Raw genomic sequence first — 16,214 nt, forward strand, 5'->3', positions numbered from 1 at the left:
TTAGAGCTGATGTACCCTCGTTAAAAAGGAAAAATAACATAAACATACACCTTAACTTATTATATTCACATAAATTTTTATCCTTACAAAGTATGTAATTATAAATATTTAAACTAATTATGTATCTTTGTTGGATGTATTGGAGGCTAATTATGTATCTCGACAGACTCAAAATCAAAAAAAATACATGGGGAGTGAATTATTTATCTTTACAAAGGAAAAGTGTATCTTTGTTGAATGCATTATGTGTCTCAACAAATCCAAAATCGAAAAAAATATATTGGGAGTTAATTATGTTATCTTTATAAAGAAAAAATTGTATCTTCATTAGATGTATCAGGAGCTAATTATGTATCTCGACAGACTCAAAATCGAGATTTTAAGTAATTATGCAAAATATTGAGATTTTCTGTAATTAAGCTCTAAAATGATAGAATTCATGTTTTTACTAAAATTATTGGGCCAAATATAGCGATTTGTGGGATTTAGAGCTAATATACCCTCGTTAAAAAGAGCTCATATATATATTTTTGTCATCTAACAAATAGAGCACAAAATTCACATATATTTTTATTGTCTAACAAATAGAGCACCATTTCCCTTCTTTCTAACGTTGTTGTACTTTTCATATTGAAAATTATTTTTGTAGCTTTTAATTAAAAAATTACCACGTGGCTTTTAACGAGGGGGTGATACTTTGATTTTTCTTCTTTTTGGAAAAAGAAAAAAGAAGTGTAAACACCTAAATGGGTTTTATATTGTTGGGCCTAATGTAGAAGGTCGTGATGAACTTCTTTTAGTAGATTTTGTTGAAAGTTAAGTGCGCAAGAGGATCATTTTCAAGGTATACCTCTCAACTTTATGATTTAGAGTTGATATACCCTTATTAGGAAAACAACTCACATCACCTTTATTGTCCAACAAATGGAGAACATTTGTCCTTATTTCTAACAAAAACAAAAATGATTTGACTTAAAAGCTAGTTGTCTCCACTTTTAATCTGCAGGTTCAAATAGTCGCTTGCCACTAATTCAAATCCTTTTTCTTTTTTTAATAAAATCTCTCTTAACTAAATCACTTATCTTAGTTTATCATCGGAAGACAGAAATAAAGTTGAAACTTGAACTAGGAAATACTTCATGGGGAAGATTTTTTTTTTTTTTTTGGGAAATGCAAATTTTTTTTGTTTTTTTCGTCACAACTCTATAAAGGTTTCTTTAGAGACAAGAAGAGATTGCTCAATGGTAAGAACAATCACCTCCAGTTCAACTCACCAAGAGAGCAAAAAGGTGAAAGCTTCAAGGGAGGATTAATTAAAAAAAAAAAGTTTCTTCTTACTGACTCCACTACTAAAGTGGTAGTTAGAAAGCCCAAAGGATGACATTGTCTATCATTTGATTAATACAATTTTCTGTTTATATTAAAAAAATAGAATTTATCAATAATTAAGGGGCCAAAAGTATTATGTAAAACTTACATAAATATCAATTCTTTAACACTTAATTACTCTATATCTCCACTTTTATCAAAATTATATAAAATCCCTGAAATAGCTATTTTCGAATACATCCTTCAATGTCCGATACATCTACATAGCCGATACATTATGTATGAATTAGGCACGTTAAAAATGAAATTAACAGAAATCTGTTCAAATATGAAGCAAATCACGCTATGCATTCTAATAACTAAATGATACTTAAACGTCAAATGACAGTATACATACGTAACAACACCTCACTATAACAACCATAAAATATTCAAACCAACGCTATCACTGTAGAGAGATTTGACCATACTACATGTTAATCCCAAACTAATTATTGTCATTTATTTATAATAACAAAATGATACTTAAACGTCAAATGACAGTATAAATATGTAACAATACCTCACTGTAACAACCATAAAATATTCAAACCAACGCTATCACTATAGAGAGGTTTGACTATACTACATGTTAATCCCAAACTAGTTATTGTCATTTATTTATAATAACAAAATGATACTTAAACGTCAAATGACAGTATACATATGTAACAACACCTCACTACAACAACCATAAAATATTCAGACCATCGCTATCACTATAGAGAAGTTTGACTACACTACATGTTAATCCCAGACTAGTTATTATCATTTTATTTATAACAACTAAATGATACTTAAACATCAAATGACAGTATACATACGTAACAACACCTCACTATAACAATCATAAAATGCTCAAACAAACGTTATCACTATAGAGAGGTTCGACTATACTACCTGTTAATCCCAAACTAGTTATCACCATTTATTTATAATAACTACATGATACTCAAACGTCAAATTATATATACGTAACAACACCTCACTATAACAACCATAAAATGTTCAAACAAACGCTATCACTATAGAGAAGTTTGACTATACTACGCGTTAACATAACCTATCAATTGAATAATAATAACAGTAGAAAAGAGTAGAGAAGTAGAAATTTACGGTGGATTTTCCGGAACCGAGATAACCGGTGATAACGGTAACGCCGACGGGAGGAATTTCTGAGGTTTCGGTTAGTTGATTTGAGTTAACAGCGCCGTTGATTTTAACGGCGAGTGGCGGTTCTTCGTCGGAATCCTCCATGCTCAGGTCCTTCAGTCGATTTTCCATTTTGTTTTTTTGGGGGAAATGAGTAGAAGTGGAAATATGCCCAAATGGGCTTTACATTATTTGTAGCTTATTGAACTAATTACATAAAATTCCTTTTAATTTTTCTCTTCCGAATTTTATAAATATCCTTATATATTCGGTTATTCATCATACATAGCTTGAATATATAATAAAACAGTTAATACAAGATAAGATGATAAAACATAATCTCCTACATTCATGGAAACAAAGTAATCAGGTAAAATCTTTCACTCTCTTAAATAAAGTCATTAATTACATATAATTATGTTTTGTATAATTAAATAAAATAACTGAAATTTAAATTCAAAAAAACTCTTAAACATCATTGTTAGTTTTCCTTATTTTTAATGACATTTTTGAGAAAAAAAATCGCCTTCGTCTTTCTTCAATTTTTGAAAAAAAATATAAACATCCCCATATTATTGCGTCATTTCGAAATTTTAGAGTTGAAAATCATTTATCAATTCTATAAAAGTGATGCAATTCTTATTTCGGAAAGTATTAACTTGTTGAAATTGATTGCTACGATCGCGATGGAATTGAATGTTGACGAAGTTCGTAAAAAATCGAAGTAAAACACACAACAATTTCACATGTATGAGGACAACTTATATATTTAAAAAATAAACTACAGTAATGTATAATGGTATACTACACATCTAAATTTTTCACTCTAAACATGTATGACTTATAAGCCTGACAGAAGGTATAATGAAAAATTATACAAAAATAAGACTTTTTAACTGTAAAATACAACATAAAACACAACTAATGTAATAAGAACTTCTAATGTATAATATATTGAAAATATATATCATTAGACTTATATTATACATTAATCTTCCAAAATAACTAATGTATAATGCCTGATATATTATATCTTATACTTTCAAATAAAAACTTCAAGAATGTATAATGTTACACCATACATATAAAATATTAACATTATACATTATTTATCTATAAACTTGTCAGAATGTATAATGTAATCTTATACAAAATTCATAGATTATAATTGTATAATTTGACTAAATACAAAAATAGACTCTCCTATATATACAAAACTTACATTATACATAAGTGTATTAAATAAAGTAATGTATAATGTATAAAATCTACATATTTGGACGCGATGACAAGTAATTTTTTCCCATCGTAGAAAATCACTTATTCTTTTGAGTAGCCTCGATGCACAAATTACAGTTATCTTTGCAACCACAAAGCTAGCCTATTTCAACAAAAAACAAACATAAAGTTAGACAAAATACTGGAACATATAAAATAGAATCTTTGAAACATAAAGTTAGATCCAAGAATATTGGAAGAATTTGATATTACAAAATAGAATCTTTAAAAGAGTATTTAAAAAATATAAAATGAAGCACGATCATTTCTTTTCAGAAATAGAATAATATAAACAAACATTAAATAATTAAATAATTAGGATTTAGATTCTTATAGAAGATTGAGTAAGTGATTTCGTTGATTAAATCGTCTGAATAAATGTCATTGTGCTCTGTTCACAAGATTCATTTTTCGTGGCGTGTTCCACCTCGTTGTGCTCTGTTGCTGATGATGATGACCCAATTGAGAGTTTTCGAAGCTTCTGATAATTCGTCATCATTTTTTTTCCTTTGTTTTCTCAAACAAGTCCATGTTTTCTGATTTGGCGAAGTTAAAAAAAAAAATCAAAAATTAATGAATGAAATCAATAAGTTCAAGTAATGTTTGAAAACTTACAACGGTAAACTCTAAGTATAATTATTTGATTTTAGGCGTGAAAAAAGGGATTGAATAATGGAAGATAAACTGATTTGTAATGGGAGAGAAAAAGAGGGAGGAAAAGGCGGTCTTTTTTGGATGTATAATATTAAGGAGATAGAAATTGCCAAATAAGGGGATTTTTGTAATTATTTTGGGATTTGTGTAAATATTTTACTAGTTTGAGATTTAATGTAATTATGTAACTTTAACTTGTGTATATAGGTAATTTTTAGTTATATTATTGGGCCAAATGTAGAGGTTCCTTTGATTTAGAGCTGATATACCCTCGTTAAGAAAGTGCTCATATATACATTTGGGAAAATAACATCAATCCCGATAGCGTGAAGTTTAATTATAAGAAAAAAATAGTATTTTATATAATTAATGACATTTCAATTTTGAATGTGTCGAAATTATAATTAGCTCTTGATATGTCCAGCGAATGAATGAGCCTTCACGTGAGATGAACGGTACTTATGAAGTGAAATCCATTTGTCTTGGCTTTCAACTCATAAGAGAGTTGTGTTCTGAGGCACTCAAAATATCCTCAGCTATTGTCAAGCTTGGGCATACTAAATAATGACCCAATTGAGACCATGACCACACTTTGATAAAATAGTGATGATGTGGTCAATCTTGGATACGTGGCTCTTCGATGGGGGAAGGATCACGCTAGTCACCTGAGTGTGTGGTGTGTAGTGGGTGCATCTTAGTGTCATCTTAATACGAAAAGGAAATGAAAAAAATATATGATTCTCATTCTCAAAACTCCACTCGTTCTCTCCTTTCTTCCAACTAAACAATTTTATTGCCTCACTCCGCTAGCCTCTAAAAACTTATTTCGTTCGCCTACAAAACCTTCCCTTACTATGGTTGACTATTTTTTCTTCCTTTTTCCATACTTCAAGAGGAATAGATTTTCGGGTTCAATTTCCACTGGCGATAGCGATTTCTTATTCATTTTTTCTTTTGTAAAGATACATAATTAGCTTCTGATACATTTTTTTTTATTTTGGTTCTATTAAAATACATAATACACCCAACAAAGATATATTTTTTTTCTTTTTAGAGATACATAATTAAATTTTGATATATTTTTTTGATTTTGAATTTGTCAAGATACATAATTAGCTCCTAATACATCCAATGAAGACAAATAATAAGTTGAATTTTTTGTAATTACTTTGTAAGATTGAAAATTAATGTAAATATGATAAGTTAAGGTGTGTATTTATGTTATTTGCCCTGTTAAAAAAACGCTTATATATATATTTTGTTGTCTAACAAATAGAGCACAAAGTGGCTCACATATATTTTTGTCGTCTTACAAATAGAGCATGATTTCCTTTTTCTAATGTAGTTCTATTTTTCATATTAACACTTAATTTTGTTGTTTTTAAATAGAAAATTACCACGTGCTTCTAACGAGGGGATGATACTTCCTTTTTTACATAAATACCAACAAATTTATTCCTAATTATTTTCTATATCTACTTTTTGCTAAATTATAAATAATCTTTTATTTTGTAATTTTTGAATACATAATTAACATCCAAATACATAATTTTAAACTTAAAGAGGTAATAATTAATTACTCCATTTTTGTTTGGATACATAATTAGCATTCGAATATATAATTTTAAAGTTGAAATACATAGTTTTAATTACTGAGATACATCATTTCTGTAATTATTTGATCGAGATATATAATAATTAACTAGACTAAAGAGAGATACATAATTAAAATTATGAGTTTATGGATGTATCTAGTTGTTTAAAAGAAAAATAAGTTTAGATAATTAATAAAAAGAATAGAGATTTTATATAATTTAGTAAAGATAAGTTGTGGTATTATGTAATTTTTTTCTTTTCTTTCTGGAAAAAAAGAAGAAGTGTAAACACCTAAATGGGCTTTATATTGTTGGGCTAAATGTAGAGGGCCATGATGGACATTATTTAGTAGATTTTGTTGCAAGTGAAGCGGGCAAGTGGCTAAGTTCCAACATATACCCCTCAACTTTACGATTTAGAGTTTGATATACTCTTATTAGAAAACACCTCATATTTCCCTTACTGTCCAATAAATTGAGCACATTTGTCTTTATTTCTAGCGAAAACAAAAAATGATTAGACTTAAAAGCTAGTTGTCTCAACTTTCAATCTCAGGGTTCAAATAGTCGTGCCACTAATTCTAATCCTTCTTTATATACATATCATCATCAGAAGAAGACAGAAATAAAGTTGAAACCTGAACTAACTACTAGGAAATACTTCATGGAGAAGATTACAACAACAACAACAACAAATCCAGTGAATTCCCACCAAGTGGGGTGTGGGGAGGGTAAAATGTACGCAGCCATACCGCTACTTTCGAAAAAGTAGAGAGGCTATTTCCGATAGACCCCCGGCTCAAGATCAAGAATAGTTAACATAGTCATAGTAATACCTGAAGCAGAAAGAATGGCATAACCGAAATAAGAAATGAGAAATAATACAAATAGAGCTAAGAGAGCCATAATACACTTCATGGAGAATTTTTTTTTTTTTTTTTGGGAAAATGCAAATTCCTTTTGCTCTTTCCATTATAACTTATAAAGTTTTTTTGAGAGACAACAAAAGATTGCTCATATGGTAAGCACCTATTACCTCCGGTTCAACTCACCAAGAAAGCAAAAAGGTGAAAGCTCTAAAAGAGAATTAATAAAAAAAAAGTTTCTTCCGACTGACTCCACTACTAAATCGGTAGTTAGAAAGCCCAAAGGATGATTGTTGTGAATGACTGGAGTAGTATACTCTAATATATATACAATTCTATAATAATTCACAACAACCATCCTTAGAGCTCTCTAACTAACCCTTCACTAGTGGAGTTAGTTTTGAAGAAACTTTTTCACCTTTTTGCTCCTCTAGTGACTCGAACCCACAATTTTGAAGTTAGAGGTGGAGGCTGCTTACCATCTGAGCAACCCCCGATGTTGTATATTGTAGCTTTACAATTGCATATTGTAGGTAGAAGTTATTGTAAATGGCATTTAATCTCACTTATAAATTTGACTAGCTTTCCATGTTGAGTTGAGACAATTTTTTTTGGATGACATTGTCTGTCATTTGATTGATACAATTTCTGTTTGTATTAAAAAAGGCAAATAGACTTTATCAATAATCAAGGGATCAAAATTATTATGTAAAATTTAAATAAATTTCAATTTTTTAATAGCTAATTACTCTCTATCCTCATTTTTATCAAAATTATATAAAATTCCTGAAATAGCTATTCTCGGATACATCCTTCAATGCCCGATACATCTAGGTAGCCGATACATTATGTATGAATTAGGCATGTTAAAAATGAAAATAACAGAAATTTGTTCAATTATGAAGCAAACCACGAGATACATTAAATTGAGGATCTCCTTGTTATTTCCCTCTACGGGTACACAAAATCTGTATATGCAGAACAACAACTTCAACTAAAGTTCAAGTATAAACAAGAACACAATGAAGTATATCAAATACCCTCAACACAAGATCAAAATGACCTTTCCAAGAGGTGTATTTTATTTTTTCCAGAAAATAGATGAAATAGAAATGAATAAGGCCAAATGTCCGAATTCACGGAGTTTCCTTAAGGAAACAATTCCCCTCACTGTACCCGAGGTTATGGAATTTTTTCTCCCAAGATAAAAATGACCTTCAATTCAAATATAGCGGTACTTCAAATATTTGGACTCGTCGAACGCACTCAACAGTTTGAATGATCACACAGAATTTTTGAAGACAAGAAGAGTATTTTTTATTCTGAAATTTCGTATCAAAACCTGTGGATGAAAACAGGTTTATATAGACATAACATGCCTCTTTTGAAAAGAGGCAATGGTTCACTCCAAAGGTTACACATTTGTTGTAAGTTCATGTCTGTTCATCAAAGATTGCATCTTTTCCTGAACAGTCATCTCATTTCATGAATCAGTGTGTCACTTCATTGAAGGATTACATCCTTCTAAAGCATCATTTCGAACCATTGCAACCTTCTGTAGCCTCATTTCTGAAGCACCAGTTCGAAAACAAAGCACAAGTTCGAAAACAATGCATCAGTTCACTTGAAACAGTGCAACTATTACTGCATTTATATATAAATGGAGGCCCAAAACACTGCAGAAAATTTTTTACTGCATTTTTCCTTGACATTCTTCGGAATTCAAATAAAGTTTGTCAAAAAAGATAGATCTCATCGATCCGAAGCCGAAGCCAAGCGAAGCGAACGACGACGACAGCGCGAGGTATCTATTATTTCTTGCCTCACTTGCCATGTGGAGTAAGTGTTCTTGATTATAAACACTTCCAATTTCTCTTCTTCCACTAATGTGGAAGAAAGAGTAAACTTTCTAATTTGGGATTACACTTTCCATTTTAGTGTCTCCTTCCCCTCCACCATTTTATTCTCCATTTTTTCATTCACACTTCTTTCATATACAATGAACCCAACACTCCACAATGACATAATTAGTTCAAAATTTAAAATTCAACATGCTTCATACCTTCCATTAAGATATATCAAAATAAGTAAGTTAGATTACTACTTGATTATTCATCAATGAATGTATCAGTTGAATGATGAATGTATCAGTAGAATAAAGGCATCAAGATACATTACTCTTTACATATATTAGGTCGAGATACATTAATCTATACATAATTTAAGAGAGATACATATAGTATTATATATCTGACTCATAGTTCTGACATATATAATGTATTTTCACCACATTATTAATGTATCTTTATGTCTTTTAATTCCGATACAAATCTATATTACCATTTTAAGGGTGTCTGCGGGCAACGACTGCTGAATAAAGTCGGCGACGAGTTTTGAAGTGAGACGTTTAGCTTGGTCGTCGAGATGGGAACCGTGGTGGTGGAGGAAGGTGGAAAGAGAGTAATCGATACATTCGATTTTTTAGGGCGGAAATAATGTATTAGGCCATTTAAAGAAAGAATGTAAATCAAGAATTTTAGTAATTAATCAAAAAGGTAGGAATTTTAAGTAGTATAAGTAAGTTACGTTGTGGTATTAGGTAATTTTGCCAAGTATTATTCGCCTTACATGTTGTATTTTATTGTTTGATAGGATCACATGATAGTAACATCAACATATTTATTCTGAGTGGATATACTATCAATCTTGCGGTCTCTAAAATTGAATCATAAATTCATATTATCGAAGGAGAATCTTAGAGTAATCCGTGAAGTTGCTGCCATGTGATCATGATATTTGCAACTCATCAAACCAAATACTGCGTAAGAAAAATGCAAGGATAAATGACGTAAGTAGTACTAATGCAAACATTACTAAGGTATCATATTTTGCACTATTATTAAACACCCTACCAAATAACCCGGTAATGTTCTAGCATGGAAATTTCAGTTAAAAGGTAACTGAATATGCTGCAAGTGCAGACCAAAGTCCTTGCAAGAGCATTTACGTACTTCTCAAATTGCTCTGAACTTAGAGAAAATGGGATGGAATTCAATTCTTTAACACACAACAACAACATACCTAATGTATTCCCACAAACTGTGGTCTGGGGAGGGCAAAAAATGTAGTACATAGTCCGTACCTCTACCTCAAAGATGAGATACCGATAGATCTCATATACATAGCTACTAAACTTTCATCTTCTTATACCAAATTCACTAAGATCACGAGGTTTGAGGTTGACTTTAAAGTCCTTCATGGATAAAGTGAAGGAAAGTTGTTGCGAAACTTGATGACCAGGAACTGGAGATAACTTGTAACGAAGTAATATAGCTGAAGCTGCAGATTTCATTTCAAGATAAGTTAAGTATTTGGCTATACACATTCTTGATCCACCATTAAATGCTGCATATTTATACCCATCTTCCGGCATGTCAATTCTTGTTTCGTCAGCAGAGAGCCATCTTTCCGGTTTAAATTCCAAGCAATCTTCGCCCCACACAGACTTCATTCGTCCCACAGAATATAGCGATAACATGATGTCTGAACCTGCTGGTACATATGTTCCATCCGGAAGGATATCATCACATATTGCATACCTTACAATTCTTGGAACTGCAGGATACAGACGTAGTGATTCTAGCAACGTTGCATGAAGGTAGACCAAACTATTGATTTCTTCATATGACAATGGCTCTTCCGTCCATTGATCTTGTGTCTCCTGATCACAAGGCTTCTCAATAAAATTTGTGACCTAAAGCCAAATTATATCTCCTCAGGATATACTAAAGGGACAAAAGTACTTCCTAATATATGGACGATCAACCAAACAACAGAATGAAAACCTACGCTATGTCAGTGTTGTGATAAGTATGAGCATTTAGTGGAAGTATGTAGGCACAAAATGGTCCTAAAATGGTCTAAACAAACTATCATCCGTAGTTACTTTTGTTAATGCATATAATACTAGAGATGAGAGGAGATGTCTATGGCAATATCTAATTGATTTTCAACAAAGTAATATCAAGCCTTGCTTGTTAATTACTTGGTGATTACAATTTTGTGTTTTATGGTGATGAAGTTATATTTTCCTTCTACGGGTACGCAGAATCTGTATATGCAGAACAACAACTTCAACTAGTTCAAGATGAAACAGAAATGGCCAAGTCGCCCGAATTCACGAACTTTCCTTAAGGAAATAATTCCCCCCATTGTACCCGAGGTTGCGGAATTTTCCTCCCAGGATAAAATGGCCAAATAGATCAACTGTAGCGGTACCTCAAACAATTGGAATATCGTCGAACTCACTTAACGGATTGACTGATCACACAGAGTATTTGTAAAGACAAGAAGAGAGTTTATTGCAAAAAAATTCATCTCAAAACCTGTGAATGAAAGCAGGTTTATATAGCCTGTGAGATGCCTCTTCGAAAAGGTGACGTTGGTTCACTTAAATGATGTGATGTTTCTGGAAATTCATGTCTGTTTACCCAAAGAACATGTCCTTCTCTAAACAGACATACTAGTTCACGAAACAGTACATCAATTCGTTGAACAGACATATCATTTCATTGAACAATTGCATCAGTTCAAAGCAGTGCATCATTTCAGAAAATACTGTTTCGAAATCTGTATGCATGTGTTTTCCTTTTGGCATTCGGATTAAATTTACGTGAAATAAACTTTGTCCAAAAAGATAGATCTCATCGATCGATCATTTGCCAAATCCAAATTCGAAGCCAAGCGAGCGAGTGACGACGGCGCGAGGCATTTCTTATTTCTTGCCTCACTTAGCATGCAGAGTAAGTGCTTTCTATTAAAAACACTCCATAGTTCCCTTCTCTCATCAATGTGGGAGAATTAGTGAACTTTCCAATTTTGGGAGTACACCTTCTAAATTGGTGTCTCCTTTCTTCCACCATTTTTCTCTCCATTTTTCATTCACACCTTTTTCATACATATTGAACCCAACAATCCCCCACATGAATGAAGAATGACTATTTTTCATAAAATTTTTACGGACAAGTATGTGATCATCAATTAAAGACTGATTGCATCTGGATAAGTGAGTTTCCCTTTGAACTTTTCATAGTGAACATGTATCGAATGCACTCGGTTAATCCGTAGATTTGATATTTGAACCATTGAGCTTTAATGTACACCTAGACAACACATGTCACACAACCAGTCTTTTACCGTTTATGGTTCTCACGGTTTTGTTCTTTTCAACCGTGAACACGTCCTGGTTTCATGAGAGCTTAGAGAATAGGCCTTTACTAACATTCTCCTTGAAACGGCTTCCACTTTGCCCTCACATAGGTGATTTCTAAACGTTCAATCCTATAGATTAAACTATTTGGTCAAATCTATCAAATTTAGATAATCATTAAAAGACTTTTCACTTTAAGTCTTATCCTTGATTACTATACATTGTCTGCATCATGAGAATGGGTTGGGTAATTGACAATGTTGAACCTGTCAGACACAACTTTGTTTGATCTCCTTAAACCCAGCTCTTGGGATCTCCAGTCTGCTAGGTAGAGTTACCGCCATGCTGACTTGTCCTAGGCCTTAAACCCATTCCCTTGAATGTCCTTTTCACTCCTTCTCTACATAGGCCTTTTGTAAGTGGATCTGACACATCATCCTTTGACTTTACATAGTCAACAGTGATAATTCTACTAGAGAGAAGTTTCCTAATAGTATTATGTCTCCGTCGTATGTGACGAGATTTACCATTGTACATCATGCTCCATGCCCTACCTATTGCCGCTTGGCTATCACAGTGTATACATACTGGTGCCACTGGCTTGGACCAACAAGGAATATCTTCTAAGAAATTCCGGAGCCATTCTACTTCTTCACCGGTTTTATCCAATGCGATATATTCAGATTATATTGTAGAGCGAGCAATACAAGTCTGTTTGGATGATTTCCAAGAGATTGCTCCTCCACCGATAGTAAATACATATCCACTTGTGGATTTTACTTCGTTCGATCCGGTGATCCAATTTGCATCACTATATCCTTCAAGTACCATAGGATATTTATTATAATGCAAAGCATAATCTTGAGAGTATTTAAGATACCCCAAATCTCTTTTCATTGCCATCCAGTGAGTTTTGTTGGGATTACTTGTGTACCTACTCAATTTATTGATAGTGTATGCTATGTCTGATCGTGTATAGTTCATTATATACATTAAATATCCCAATACTCTTGTGTACTCCAATTGCGAGTCACTTTCCGCTTCATTCTTTCGAAGTACAAAGCTCGCATCCAATGGAGTATTGGTAATACCAAATTTCATATACTTGAACTTGTCAAGTACTTTTTCGATATAATAAGACTACGACAATGCTAACCCTTGTGGAGTTCGATGGATTCTTATACCTAAGATCACGTCTACAACTCCAAGGTCTTTCATATCAAACTTGCTCTCGAGCATTCGTTTTGTTGCATTTATGTCAGAAATGTCTCTACTGATGATCAACATATCATCCAATATAAACATACAATGACTTGGTGATTTGGAGTGTCTTTAATATAAACACATTTATCACATTAATTTATTTTGAACTCGTTTGCCAACATGGTTTGGTCAAACTTCGTATGCCATTATTTTGGTGCTTGTTTTAGTCCATATAATGACTTGATAAGTTTACACACCTTGTTTTCCTTTCCTGGAACCACAAAACCCTCAGGCTGTTCCATGTATATTTCTTCCTCGAATTCTCCATTTAGGAAAGCGGTTTTCACATCCATTTGATGGATTTGAAGAACATATACCGCCTCTAAGGAAATTAACATTCGAATCGATGTTATCCTTGTTACTGGCGAATATATATCAAAGTAATCAAGACCTTTTTTTTGTTTGAAGCCCTTTACTACAAGTCTTGCCTTGTATTTGTCAATAGTGTCATCCGCTTTCATCTTCAGTTTGAAGATCCATTTAGAACCTAAAGGTTTATTTCTGAGAGGAAGATCAACCAATTCCCATGTATGGTTGCTTAAGATTGAATCAATCTCATTATTGATTGCCTCTTTCCAAAAGGATGAATCCGAAGATGCCATCGCTTCCTTAAATGTTTGAGGCTTATTTTCTAAGAGAAATGTTACAAAATCCGATCTAAATGAAGTAGACGTTCTTTGACGTGTACTATGCCTTGGATTTTCTTCATTATGTACATTCTCACTTGGTTCATCTCGAGGTCGTTTAAATCCTCCACAAGACTGTTCATGTCTAATTTTATGTGGGTAAATATTTTCAAAGAATTCAGCATTGTCTGATTTAATTACCATATTTTCATTAATATCTGGATGTACGGATTTATGAACCAAAAATCGACATGCTTTGCTACTTTTAGTATATCCTATGAACACGTAGTCCACCGTTTTAGGTCCTAGATTAACCCTTTTAGGCATAGGAATTTGGACCTTTGCTAGACACCCCCACACTTTGAAATATTTCAAGTTAGGTTTTCTTTCTTTCCACTTTCATAAGGAATTGATTGTGTCTTACTATGGGGAACGTTATTGAGTATACGATTGGCTGTAAGAATAGCCTCCCACCATAAGTTTTGCAGTAAATTGGAACTTATACGCAAGGCATTCATCATTTCCTTCAAAGTTTGGTTTTTTCTTTCCACAATTCCATTAGATTGAGGTGAATACAGGGCCATAGTTTGATGGATGATTCCATTGTCTACACATATTTGTGCAATGGGAGATTCATATTCTCCGCCCCTATCACTTCTTATCATTTTTATCTTTTTGTCTAACTGATTTTCAACTTCAGTTTTATATTGCCTAAATGCATCTATTGCTTCATCCTTACTATTTAGCAAGTAGACATAACAGTATCTAGTGCAATCGTCAATAAAAGTTATGAAATACTTTTTCCCACCACGTGATGGTGTTGACTTCATATCACAAATGTCAGTGTGTATTAAGTCTAAGGGATTGGAATTCCTTTCAACGGACTTATAAGGATGCTTTGCATACTTTGATTCCACACATGTTTGAAACTTTAATTTATTGCACTCAAAGTTTGGCAAAACTTCTAAGTTAATCAGTTTTCGTAACTTTTTGTAATTAACATGGCCTAAACGTTCATGCCATAAATCATAAGACTCAAGCAAATAAGAAGAATTTAAACTTTTATTCATTTCAACAGTCATTACATTCATCTTATAAAGGCCCTTGGTGAGATAGACTTTTCCTACATACATTTCTCCTTTGCTAATTACAATTTTTCTAGAAATAGTTACATGGTGGGTGGCACCAGAATCCATCCACGATTCGCGAGGATTCCTCGCCAAGTTGCATTATGAGAACATAGCACACAGATCATCGCATTCTTTGTTGGATTCAATCATATTTGCTTGATCCTTTTTCTTGTCTTTCTTTGGGGCACGACAATCATGGACTTGTGGCCAATCTTTCCACAATTGAAGCATTTTTCCTTGAATTTCTTCTTGGGTTGATTGCTTCCTTGTTGATCTTTCTTTCTTTTCATAGAATTGTTTTGGTCATCTTCTACCATATGTGCTCCATTAATTGTAGAATTTCCTTTTGACCTTCTCTCGGCAGCTTTATTGTCTTCTTTAATACATAGTCGAAAAATAAGATCTTCGACAGTCATCTCCTTTAGTTTATGCTTCAGGTAGTTTTTGAAGTCTTTCCACAAAGGTGGTAGCTTCTCAACTATTGCTGCTACTTGAAATGCATCATTCACAATCAAACCTACAAAGCAATTTATGTGAGTATCAAGAACTTTTTTAATTTATTTAACTAAGGTATTTTTCAAAGATATAACTTCTGCTAGAAGATCATATATGATGACTTACAACTCTTGCACTTGAGAGACAACCAATTTGTTATCTATCATTTTAAAGTCCAGGAATCGTGCAACAAGGAATTTCTTAATTCCGGCGCATCTTCTGTTTTGTATTTTCATTCAAGTGCCCAGCACAATTCCTTCGATGTCAACATTGTAGAGGTCATCTTGGAGACCACTCAGAATATAATTCCGGCAAAGGAAGTCTGAAATTCAAATGATGGATGCGACAACGTTTATGGGGGCAAATAATATTGCCACATCAAGTCGCACAAATGCTTCGCCAACAATGGCACCGACAGAGAAGCCCAAAAAATTTTCTGGCATTGACTTCAAGCGGTGGCAACAAAAGATGTTCTTTTACCTCACCACTTTATGTCTACAACGGTTCACTAGCGAAGACACTCCCGAGGTACCCGAGGGAACCTTGGACAAAGACCGCTTCGTTATTGTAGAAGCTTG

The 16,214-nt window shown here is 32.8% G+C and overlaps 2 protein-coding genes across 3 annotated transcripts in view; both read right to left on the reverse strand.

Annotated features, from left to right (window-relative positions):
• Positions 1-2,717, reverse strand: part of LOC107847724 (COBW domain-containing protein 1) — a 31,021-nt gene extending 28,304 nt beyond the window's left edge. The window contains exon 1 of the mRNA XM_016692168.2: positions 2,485-2,717. Coding sequence (XP_016547654.2) covers positions 2,485-2,652 — 168 coding nt within the window. The 5' untranslated portion in view covers positions 2,653-2,717. The remainder of the gene's footprint in view (positions 1-2,484) is intronic.
• A 7,204-nt stretch (positions 2,718-9,921) lies between these two features.
• The window catches only part of LOC107848605 (cytochrome P450 86A1), a 15,853-nt gene continuing 9,560 nt past the window's right edge, over positions 9,922-16,214 (reverse strand). The window contains exon 3 of one of the 2 annotated variants that reach the window (XM_016693386.2): positions 9,922-10,634. In XM_016693386.2, the coding sequence (XP_016548872.2) occupies positions 10,110-10,634 (525 nt within the window). In that variant the 3' untranslated portion in view covers positions 9,922-10,109. Of the gene's footprint in view, positions 10,668-16,214 lie in introns of both variants that reach the window. The other variant, XM_016693385.2, reaches the window with a different exon arrangement.

The sequence above is a fragment of the Capsicum annuum genome, chromosome 11 (assembly GCF_002878395.1).
Source record: "Capsicum annuum cultivar UCD-10X-F1 chromosome 11, UCD10Xv1.1, whole genome shotgun sequence".
In the NCBI taxonomy this organism is placed as follows: domain Eukaryota; kingdom Viridiplantae; phylum Streptophyta; class Magnoliopsida; order Solanales; family Solanaceae; genus Capsicum; species Capsicum annuum.